This window comes from Synchiropus splendidus, chromosome 8 (genome assembly GCF_027744825.2).
Source record: "Synchiropus splendidus isolate RoL2022-P1 chromosome 8, RoL_Sspl_1.0, whole genome shotgun sequence".
Taxonomy (NCBI): Eukaryota; Metazoa; Chordata; class Actinopteri; order Syngnathiformes; family Callionymidae; genus Synchiropus; species Synchiropus splendidus.
Window position 1 is genome coordinate 5,424,268 of NC_071341.1, and position 12,281 is coordinate 5,436,548.

Here is a 12,281-nt window from a genome sequence, read left to right on the forward strand (position 1 = left end):
AATTGACATGTTATGGCACTAACTATCTACCCTCAAGTGGGTTTCCAAGTCAGTTAAGTTTTAATCACGATGCACGTCAATTTAGGCTTGGAAGATGAGATAACTTTTTTTAGTCAAACCTGAAAAAAGGCACAAGGCAGGACTTAAACTGAATTTTGTGTTTTAATCTTGCATTTTATACAAAACACTAATATTTCTGTTGAACCACAGGATAAGTACGCTACACAAGTCAGGATGGCTTAGACGTTACATTGACCTACGACATTAACCGGAAAATGTATCTCATGAAACAGGGATACGGTCTACACCACATACAGGCAATTAAATTGCCAAAAGGGCCACATTTTAACCGTGACTCTCATGAGGGACCACCATGCCAAAAGAAAGATGGTAATGGCTACGAATATGACGAAAAAAAATACCAATAATCTTAAGTAACTAGGACAAAATAGACCTAAAAAATGAACACAAAATAAGACTATTAAGAAGTGAAAATATGCCATGAAACCGATAAAAATATTTCATTTTATGTACATTTTATTTTAAAAGAAATAAATATAAATCAAAATCAAACTATCCACTGACATCTAAGAAAGACGCTAAGGCAATGCAATCAATTTCAAAATACAATACATGTAAAATTTAATTTCCCTTTTTTTATTTTTTTTGTCTTAGTGTACATGTAAATTGTGAATGCAATGGTTAAAAATGAAACAGGATCAACAAATGAAAACAATAATGATACGAATTAGTCAAAAACATTACTACATTTCAATTCTACAGTTTTAGTGTGACCTGACTTGGGCTGCAAAAATACAGGCAAAGGGCAACATATGGGCTCAGGGCTGCACTTTGACCAGGTCTGCTCTACACTGAACCCAGAGGTGCTGAAAATTACTTTTCTGTCATTCTCTCTCCATAATGAGAGGATAACTCAATGACCACCTAATATTCTACTTTTGGCATTAATGCATTACACTAAACAGAAATGTTGAAAGAATGGATCAAATGTACTGTAACTGCACCAGTGTCGAGTGTAGCCTTGTTTACGGTACAGGTCAAGTCCTAAACAATGTGATGAGTTGATCCTATCCCAAGATTTGATCCTGCTTTAATGATGAAAATGAATGTGAAACAATAATAGTTTGACGGTATCTAAAGCTTTTCAGAATCATTTATCATGTATTAATGTGACAGGCTTAGTTATTGTTGGACAATTCTAAAAAGGAATAAAAAAAACCTTTAAGTTAGAGCTTTGGGCATTCATCCTGCAGCTCAGGCTCAGGCTTGACCCAAAAGAGTGCGAGTGTCAGCACTGGGTGCGTCCACCTCGAGAGGCGACATCATCTAATGGGCCAGATCTCAATCTTCTTTGAAAGCATCTTGTTTTCTGTGGCATCTTTTCACCCCAGCAATCCTCTCATCTTTTTTTAAAAATCACCATCAGACCCAGTTACTGTAGAGCACCAGTTCTTTCCTCTGGCAGCTGGGACAGAACAGGCCTCACAGGGGTTTTAATGGGCCTAAACTGGGCCTGAGTGCATGTCCACTTATGAACAGGCTAGCTGACGTATGGTTCTGGGGTTTTTACTGACTAGACGGCCTATCAGTCTACCCTCTTGTTTGTTCATAAATGCATACATTTAAGGAGTTACAATTTAAGTGAATGCCACATCAAACCAGCCATTGAACTGTCAGTGCTTAGCTCCTCACAGATTTTTTTCAAGAGGCCACTTTTCAACCAAGCCTCTAATGAAAGCTTAATGGATAGAATTAGTCTCGATCAACTTCTTGATCCTTGGTGACAAGAAGCCAATCGTCTCAGTCAGGCTAGCCAGAGTTTTCACACATCACAGAATCCCAGCAGTGGCTGTTCATGACCCCGCTACAAGTTCACAACTGTTCCTTCCACTGGAATGCTTTTGATAACTGCAGGGTATTGAGAACTGAGGACAACCCCTTAGCGCAAAGAGCCATTTGCTGGTCAGTTACTTGAACGAAGAGCAACAGTGAGAGAGGGTGTGTGTTTTTGTGAAAAGCAAATTTCGCGATTAGCAGTGACTCCTTCACTCTGGCCTTATTGCAGAGCGAGCAGCAGTAAACTGACATAACCCGAACACTGAGGGATCTCAGCTGAGGACACAGACTCGTACTTGCAGGGGAGTGGGGACTGAGCTGCACCAATGACGCCTCAATGAGTTCCAATTAATACCTAAACCTTTCATAAGCCTTCATCTTCATAAGCCGTTTGCTGATTAAATATTTACCCAGAGAGAAAGAAAGATGACTCATTCATTATTCACAGAAACTTAAAAAGGCTTAAAGCCCAAAAATCGAAATGTTCTTCACACATTTCACATAAAGGTGAGAGAACGGATTTCTATTCACATTAGAATCTGGTTTATTTGGCCATGCTTTTGGGAAAAGTTCCATCAGGGTCATTGCAGAACACAATTATAGTCTAACTTGGAGACGATTATCGGTCAAATAAATAAAATCAACTGTCTGTTATTCTTTGTTTATGATATGAACCACAGCGCAAACAAATGAGCACACGCCAGTAACATATGTGGTTCTCAAAAAGCGCATGGCACACGTTTCTGTCAGATTGCACACATAAAGGCAAAACTAACACAGCAGCATCGGTTTTGTTATGATTCTCTGTAGGATTTGACACCGCGTCATATGCGCTTGTTGTTACAGTGCAGTGCGGTGTTACAAGCAGGTCACAAGGGTGGAGGCTGAACAGCATATGGAAGAGTAGAGTCTAAGAGGTGAAGGTCGAGAGAGATTGTGTATGGATGACTTAAAACAGTGACTGGCAATATAGCATGAGAGTGTATGTGTGAGTGTTGGGATGCACGTTGGGACCTACCAAAACGTCTCTCATATAATCTACACGATTCATGTAGATCACCTGTTTTGACTTGAAAAACTGCAAATTTCACCTGAAATCTCATAGGTTAAGGTTAAGGTAACTTTTATTGTCAATACTGCCATACGCATTACATACTGAGAATTGAAATGTCATTACTTAGCGGCCCCGCCCATATACAACATTGAACCATTTATAAAATACAACATAAGCAACACGTATGACTGTCACTTGCATGATGAGATAATAAAAAAAATCTTGCCTGAAATAAAACTGCTTACAGTCTACAGTCAATGGTCAACCTTAATACACAGCGTTTTTTTTTTTTTTTTTTTTTTGCGTCTTTTGAGTATAAAGTTCTCCAGAGTAAGAGTATTGCTTCAAACAAAATAAGGAAGAAACATGGACAAGGACATGTGGCGTCCTCTTGGATCAAATCTGCCTCATTAAATGAGTCCAGTTTGGATGTGGGAGTCGACACAGAAGGAGTTACCAACAATAACATGAATGGAAAAGGGTTTATCGGCAGCCAGTAGTAGCTGTAGAGCTGTGTAGAGCTAATAGGGCGCACAATGAGAACACTTTAAAATGTTCTAAATTGTAAAAATGGTACAGTGAGGTTAAAAGATAAAATGAACAACGAATAATAGTTTCAATATAATTCATGATAACATTATAATAATATATGATAATTACAATTTTTGATTAAGATGAAAAACAACACAAATGGTGCGTAGAATTACTTGTTTAACATTTCCAGATAACACTATAATATCAGACGTCTCATCCTATGTGTCGTGGTTTGAGTTAACTTCCAGCATGGCACTCGTTCTTTGATAAGTAGCACAATTGGTTGTGAGAGAGAGAGTTGTCAGAGCACACAAGAGCTTTTTCGATTTGATTTGCAAAACTAAAATTACTATTATGTTATAGTTGAGCAAATAGTGAACTCAATAGGAGACCAACCATTAGCAACATAGACTCTGTGAAATAGATTCGATTGTAGGTACATTCATCTCATTAGATAATATTGCCTTTCTTCCCAATTCATGAAAATATTGATCACTCTTATGAATCAATTTTCATTCATATACTGTATATGTCACTCAGCATAAGACACAGGGAGCGATGAAGTAAGTGGCACAGTGGGTCGGAAGGCTGACATCAATGGAGTCATAGCGCACTCTGCTGGACATGATCTTGGATTTCCATGTTCTGCCACTTAAGTTGTTGGATAATTTCACTTTCATTTTGAAAGTGGAGAAACAACGCCAGATATTTCTTCAGAAGACATTTGTCATCACCATTTGATCAGACCATTAAATTATTTTACTTTTTTGTTTTCAATATTTTATGAAAACCCTGTAACTAATCTAGTCTAATGTAATCTAGCATGCAACATCCATTTCATGTCACAAAATATAATTTACTGTAATCTGACTTGGTTTATAATGCCACAAAGGAAACACCTACAACCTTCCATGTCAGCAAATTTAAATTCAAACATTTCTACAAATCGCTTTTTTTCCTGAATGACTGAATTTCTCTTGGTAATTCATGTTTCTATAGAAAGACATTTGATTTGCAACTGTTTTACTCACCACTGCTCATCTTGGTTCCAGAGTTAAGTAATCCAGTTGAAATTAAATTTGTGACATGTATTGGTAATGAATCAATGTCTTTCAAACACAAAGTAAGTAAAACATATTCTTGTACAGGCTGCGTCAGAAAACATCGACTGGAACAGTTTTTTTTAATGATTGAATTCTATATTAATGATCTTATCAAAGTGATGCCGCCTTATTAATAGCCTGATTACAATCAAAAGTCAGCCAAGATTTGGATATCAAACAAGGAAATGAAACCTTTTTTAAGAGTGTAACCACCAGCGAGAATTTCACCTCCGTAAGTTGAGGTGTCCTGTGAAATCTTAATGGTATGGTACAGGTTTAGCCATCGACGGCCTTCCAGATTTCAGTGGCTACACTGTGGTATTCTCGGAAAATTAAATGCAAATGTGGAGAAATACCTATGCACATTTGCGATTTGAAGCGGATAAATATGAATGTGGACACACCTGTTCCTTGGTGAACTGATGCTACAACTGAGCAAGAGTGGACATGAAACATTGATGAGCAGGAGTCATAACAAACAAAGGGAAGCTAAGAGGTGTCTAAGTGCACTCTCATGAGCAGCCTTATTACCTGAAAGATGATCCAGGTCTGAGAGGACCTGCATATATCATAAGTCCCCAACAAGTCCCTCTATTGAATGTCAGTGATCCACTGTAACATGGCTCCAGCTGCAGTAGGAACCCGTTGAGTCTTTCTCAAGCTATAGCTCACTGGAGGCAACGAAGCTGCGGTCAACGCATGCGGTCAAGTTGCTATCCAACTGGTGCAAAGGAATATGGATTTGAGCCCAAGTGAATTCAAGATTTTACTTCGACAGCATCATATAACCACCACTTTATTGAAAACAAACAATTCTAACCAACAATTCAGAGCCTTAAAATTAATCTCCAGCCGTATCAAAACCTTGAAACCTTGCTATCAAACTAATAATAACTACGTATATAGAGCCAATGCTGTCACACGATATACACAATTATCCATAACTTTTCTTTGTCTCATGGAACTCTAGGGTAAATAATTCAAATTTTAGCTTGGATGCTGAAAAGCCATTCGATTTAGTCAGTTGGGAATATCAGTATTACAACACTGTGGTTTCTATGCAATTACTGAAAATGCCTCAACAGCAAGAATGAAAGTTAACGGCAGTTTATCCAACCCAGTGTCACAGGTACAAGGCCATGCTCAGGGTTTGCCCTCTAAGCCTTGCCTTGTTTGAACGGTTTATTGAGAAATATCTGCAAGATAAATGAGAGGAAATTACATTTCCTCTTGGATCAAATCTGCCTCATTAAATGAGTCCAGTTTGGATGTGGGAGTCGACACAGAAGGAGTTACCAACAATAACATGAATGGAAAAGGGTTTATCGGCAGCCAGTAGTAGCTGTAGAGCTGTGTAGAGCTAATAGGGCGCACAATGAGAACACTTTAAAATGTTCTAAATTGTAAAAATGGTACAGTGAGGTTAAAAGATAAAATGAACAACGAATAATAGTTTCAATATAATTCATGATAACATTATAATAATATATGATAATTACAATTTTTGATTAAGATGAAAAACAACACAAATGGTGCGTAGAATTACTTGTTTAACATTTCCAGATAACACTATAATATCAGACGTCTCATCCTATGTGTCGTGGTTTGAGTTAACTTCCAGCATGGCACTCGTTCTTTGATAAGTAGCACAATTGGTTGTGAGAGAGAGAGTTGTCAGAGCACACAAGAGCTTTTTCGATTTGATTTGCAAAACTAAAATTACTATTATGTTATAGTTGAGCAAATAGTGAACTCAATAGGAGACCAACCATTAGCAACATAGACTCTGTGAAATAGATTCGATTGTAGGTACATTCATCTCATTAGATAATATTGCCTTTCTTCCCAATTCATGAAAATATTGATCACTCTTATGAATCAATTTTCATTCATATACTGTATATGTCACTCAGCATAAGACACAGGGAGCGATGAAGTAAGTGGCACAGTGGGTCGGAAGGCTGACATCAATGGAGTCATAGCGCACTCTGCTGGACATGATCTTGGATTTCCATGTTCTGCCACTTAAGTTGTTGGATAATTTCACTTTCATTTTGAAAGTGGAGAAACAACGCCAGATATTTCTTCAGAAGACATTTGTCATCACCATTTGATCAGACCATTAAATTATTTTACTTTTTTGTTTTCAATATTTTATGAAAACCCTGTAACTAATCTAGTCTAATGTAATCTAGCATGCAACATCCATTTCATGTCACAAAATATAATTTACTGTAATCTGACTTGGTTTATAATGCCACAAAGGAAACACCTACAACCTTCCATGTCAGCAAATTTAAATTCAAACATTTCTACAAATCGCTTTTTTTCCTGAATGACTGAATTTCTCTTGGTAATTCATGTTTCTATAGAAAGACATTTGATTTGCAACTGTTTTACTCACCACTGCTCATCTTGGTTCCAGAGTTAAGTAATCCAGTTGAAATTAAATTTGTGACATGTATTGGTAATGAATCAATGTCTTTCAAACACAAAGTAAGTAAAACATATTCTTGTACAGGCTGCGTCAGAAAACATCGACTGGAACAGTTTTTTTTAATGATTGAATTCTATATTAATGATCTTATCAAAGTGATGCCGCCTTATTAATAGCCTGATTACAATCAAAAGTCAGCCAAGATTTGGATATCAAACAAGGAAATGAAACCTTTTTTAAGAGTGTAACCACCAGCGAGAATTTCACCTCCGTAAGTTGAGGTGTCCTGTGAAATCTTAATGGTATGGTACAGGTTTAGCCATCGACGGCCTTCCAGATTTCAGTGGCTACACTGTGGTATTCTCGGAAAATTAAATGCAAATGTGGAGAAATACCTATGCACATTTGCGATTTGAAGCGGATAAATATGAATGTGGACACACCTGAAATCTAGTTCCTTGGTGAACTGATGCTACAACTGAGCAAGAGTGGACATGAAACATTGATGAGCAGGAGTCATAACAAACAAAGGGAAGCTAAGAGGTGTCTAAGTGCACTCTCATGAGCAGCCTTATTACCTGAAAGATGATCCAGGTCTGAGAGGACCTGCATATATCATAAGTCCCCAACAAGTCCCTCTATTGAATGTCAGTGATCCACTGTAACATGGCTCCAGCTGCAGTAGGAACCCGTTGAGTCTTTCTCAAGCTATAGCTCACTGGAGGCAACGAAGCTGCGGTCAACGCATGCGGTCAAGTTGCTATCCAACTGGTGCAAAGGAATATGGATTTGAGCCCAAGTGAATTCAAGATTTTACTTCGACAGCATCATATAACCACCACTTTATTGAAAACAAACAATTCTAACCAACAATTCAGAGCCTTAAAATTAATCTCCAGCCGTATCAAAACCTTGAAACCTTGCTATCAAACTAATAATAACTACGTATATAGAGCCAATGCTGTCACACGATATACACAATTATCCATAACTTTTCTTTGTCTCATGGAACTCTAGGGTAAATAATTCAAATTTTAGCTTGGATGCTGAAAAGCCATTCGATTTAGTCAGTTGGGAATATCAGTATTACAACACTGTGGTTTCTATGCAATTACTGAAAATGCCTCAACAGCAAGAATGAAAGTTAACGGCAGTTTATCCAACCCAGTGTCACAGGTACAAGGCCATGCTCAGGGTTTGCCCTCTAAGCCTTGCCTTGTTTGAACGGTTTATTGAGAAATATCTGCAAGATAAATGAGAGGAAATTACAAGAATTCAGATGAAGAGCTTAAGTGCTGTCTCAATACAGATGATGGTACTACTGACCGTTAAAAAAGGTACAAGAAAATGAATGTCTTGTTTCAATACATTTGGTTACTACTCATTTGGTTAAACTGAACCTACACAAAACATGGGTCATTGATGTAACTGCACTCCAGAAAGATATATGATAGACAGATGCAAATAAAAATGGGCTAATGATTAGATCTAATACTTGGGCATCAAAATCACATCAGACCAAATACATCTGTTAAAGAAAGTATGTGTCAATAACAAAATACATAAAATCAGATAATAAGTGGGTCTTGGTGCAGATAGATCCATACAACAGAAGAGGCATAATTTAAATGAATATTCTGCCACACCTGAAATTTTTGTTTCGGTTAATACTCATTGGAATTCCACCCAAACAATTTGCTGAATGGATCAGAATGCCTTCATCATTTATGTGGAAAGGTCAAAAACCAAATGCCTATTATAATTATATGCTAAAAGAAAAAATGATGCTTAGCTTTAGCAAAGTTTTTATATGGTTTGAGGAATGTCATACGACATTTAGGAGAAAGAAGCAAACATAATATCAATTGAAGACTGGAACAACATCGGCCACAGGCAAATGAAAACTTTAAGTTTTACATGGAACAGATTCTATAGAACACCAAAAATCACCAGACAGGCAAACCAGGAGAGGTTGAGTGCAGGAGGAAGTATGGTGAACTACAGGTGGGTCATCAACATATTCCCCAGGAATGTCCTGTCATAAGAAGCTAGTGGTTGGAGATGGTTAAAGATAACAATAAAAGACAATAAAATAATTGGCCTAAAATTGAAACAATTCATTTGGGCAACTTTCGGATGATAATTATTCCTAGTGATAAATATTTAATTTGAATCTAAATAATCAAAAGGGAAGTTGAGTCAGATGAACTGTGGTCACATTTACCTTGTACGACGGCAGGAAGCAGAGCACACCTTTGGACATGACTTGGCAGATGTGGAGCAGCAGAGCACCAACCTCATCCTGGAAAGTGAATGTTTCTGTGTGTTGGAAGGTGGCACAGAGCTTTCTTCCTTGGGGGCCTGTGCCGACAGTTCCCACCCAAACCTAAGAGGGATCATTCCATTTTAGTAGTTGTGTGTGGGTTAGGGCACCACTCAGTCATGTAAATTGAGACTGGATTACACAGAGCTGGATAATCAATTATCAGAGTGAAAGAGGTGAAGTTAACCATTTTACAAATAAAAACAAAACCCATGACAAAACAAAAAGCACTAATGAGAGTTATAATGGCGTCTACTTTAAATTCCACCCACAGTCCTGAAACACGCAAATGAAAGTCCATCTTAATGGAAGTTAAACATTTTACTGACAGCTTACATGACTATCTATATGCTCCCAGTAGAGATCTAAAACAAGATGGTCTTTCAGTATTGCCCATCAGTGGTTTCCACAGCAAAGTCCTCCCTAGTCACACCTTTCCTCCGCATGCCCTCATTTATCAGTCAATAATTGACCTCCCAATCTTCTCTCTCTGTGCCTCTATTTCTAACATTCTAACATTCAACATGTTTCCTGTCTCTCCACTCCTTGTCTCCAAAACCTTCTACGTTCCCTCTGATATACTCCTCTCCTTTCTAGTCACTCCCAATGAAAATCTGACCATCTCCACCTCTTCTTGTCTTTGTGTCAGAGCGACTGTCTCCAAACCACACATGGCAGGTCGCACTACTGTCCTATCGAGCTTCCATAGTTGCCACTCATCTTCCAACCTGCCTCGACTCTGCTCATCACCTCTTAAGATTTGGTCGCTTCTCCACTAAAATTAAATAGAGATCACTCTAAATACAAGGTACCTTGGTATAATGACACACTGACCTGTGACTTGTTGATGACGTGGTTGGCTTCAAGTTGGATAGTAAATTTCACTCCAAGTTCAGAAGAAAAGGAACCCATTGGTGAGAGAGTCCCTGATGTCAGCACAATGCTTCGCACTGTACCATTAAAATCTGAAAAGGTCTAAAACACACTAATTTCATTACATTGTTTGCTTAAATCCCACCATTCACATGTCTCACCACAGCAGGGTTGAGGCACCAGAAGCTTAGTGTTAGAACTTCTGCTTTGATCCTGATGCTCTGGCGCTGCCTTTGACGTGGACGGACAAAGAAGCCCTGAGCATCAGGAACATCAGGTGGTGCTTTATTGGTCCACGCATAACTCTTCTGAAGCGCCACTCTGTAGTCTTCAGAAAACCTAAAGTGAGACAGGGAATGTTTTTCTATCAGACACACTAAGAAATCCAGCAACACTGTTCTAAAAGAAAGATTGACTTGTATTGTAAAACTAATGTGTATTGAGGCACCTGCTGTAATGAAGAAGAGCTGCTGAAATGGGTAACAAACGTGTTGGCGCTAATCTAGTGACGAATGCAATCCTTTTCTCAAAATAGCAATGAATGGTGACAGTGGTTTACCTGCAATTGTCTCTGAAGAGGAAGTCCAGCACCATGAACAAGCCTTTGAGCACCATGGATGTTGCAGAGTGGACAGTTGGGACACTCACTACACCCTCCCTCCCATTCACGTAACCACCATGCTCTTCTTTTTCCAATACAGCTGCCAGGTCTGCCTGCCATACGGGAGAAACCGCATTCTATTAGCAAAGAGTAGCAGTAACAGTCTCAATGAGTGATGTATTTGAAAATAAATAATCCAATAGAAACTGGAGGTATCTTAAGACTCGATTCAATTGTACTGTCCTTTAAGAAAGCTATACAATTACCATAATAAATAAATAAATAACTCATATGCTAACCATAATATTTATACATGCCATGCTATTTATGGCAATTACGACATATTCAAGTGTTTTGAAAGTTCCTCCGCATGTTTGGGCAAGACATACACAATCCTCCACAAAAAGTGCAGGATTAGAGTGGAGGATTAGAAGTGCTTGAATTGGTATTATACTTTTAGTCAAAAGATGAAATACTAAATAAAATACTGAATAAATTATGTGTATTATATTATCTTGAGAATATTACTGAGCACACTAGTTTACCTTTAGTAAGTTAAATGTATCAACAGTGATCCCCATGGTGTGGAAAATTTCCACTATGTCCTTCCCAGTCCAGACTTTACTGGAATTTTCAAATCCTCGTTCAGACATCAGACTCTGACTCTCCTGGATCCAGCTGTTCCCAGATGAGACACAAAATATTTCACAAAAGTGACAGCTGACCACAGAACCAAAGAACTGAAGAATGAAAACATGCAAAATGTACTGATAATGGCACTGACTTGATCACAGCACAGCAAAAGTCTCTGAGGGGAATGTGTCGTGGGACACGGATCTTGTTGTGAATCATACTGTCAAGATCGTCTTTGGACTGGAGCAGACTATTGAGGTCCACTGTGAAGCTGGCACTCTCTCTTGCACAGTCCTCAATATTATGGGCTTCATCCAGAACCACAATCTGGCCAACGAGGTCAATCTCCATCTTTAAGAAATGAAAGTCAGCGGATCACAATATTGCCTTGAGAGTTCACTCCAGCTACGGTTTTTAAATGTATGGGGGAGGAGGTGTACAAAAGTTGGATTCATGAGGGGAAGCTACCTGCGCAAGAGTACACGTGACACGTGGAGTGTCATGTTAAATCAAGAAAGAGAGAGACAAAAATTTGGAGTGGAGAAAATGGATCTTACACAGAAACTGATTAGATTAGATTACTCTGGAGAAGATCAAATGTAACAGAAGTTTCGCGGCAAAAAAGGACTAAAACAAGCATATAAAAAAACAACAACAATACACACGTATACAAACATAAAACTGACTTTAACACACAAACATCACAACATACATTCGTCCACACATAAATGACCTCACACAGACACAAGTTTACACACAACCACAGTTCTGAAAAACAGGGTAAGCGGCAAATGATAAAAAGAAATACTGACTGAACTGTATGCAATGTAACAATTAAAAAGCCATGTGATAGTTATACAAATGTC

At 38.2% G+C, this 12,281-nt stretch overlaps 1 protein-coding gene across 6 annotated transcripts in view; it reads right to left on the minus strand.

The window, feature by feature from the left end:
* brip1 (BRCA1 interacting helicase 1) overlaps window positions 1–12,281 on the minus strand; it is a 46,609-nt gene that overhangs the window by 20,666 nt on the left and 13,662 nt on the right. For all 6 annotated transcript variants that reach the window (XM_053873422.1, XM_053873420.1, XM_053873421.1 and 3 more), the window contains 6 exons: window positions 11,567–11,766; window positions 11,328–11,460; window positions 10,741–10,895; window positions 10,343–10,520; window positions 10,143–10,283; window positions 9,210–9,371 (listed from right to left, as the gene is read on the minus strand). In XM_053873422.1, coding sequence (XP_053729397.1) covers window positions 9,210–9,371; window positions 10,143–10,283; window positions 10,343–10,520; window positions 10,741–10,895; window positions 11,328–11,460; window positions 11,567–11,766 — 969 coding nt within the window. The remainder of the gene's footprint in view (window positions 1–9,209; window positions 9,372–10,142; window positions 10,284–10,342; window positions 10,521–10,740; window positions 10,896–11,327; window positions 11,461–11,566; window positions 11,767–12,281) is intronic.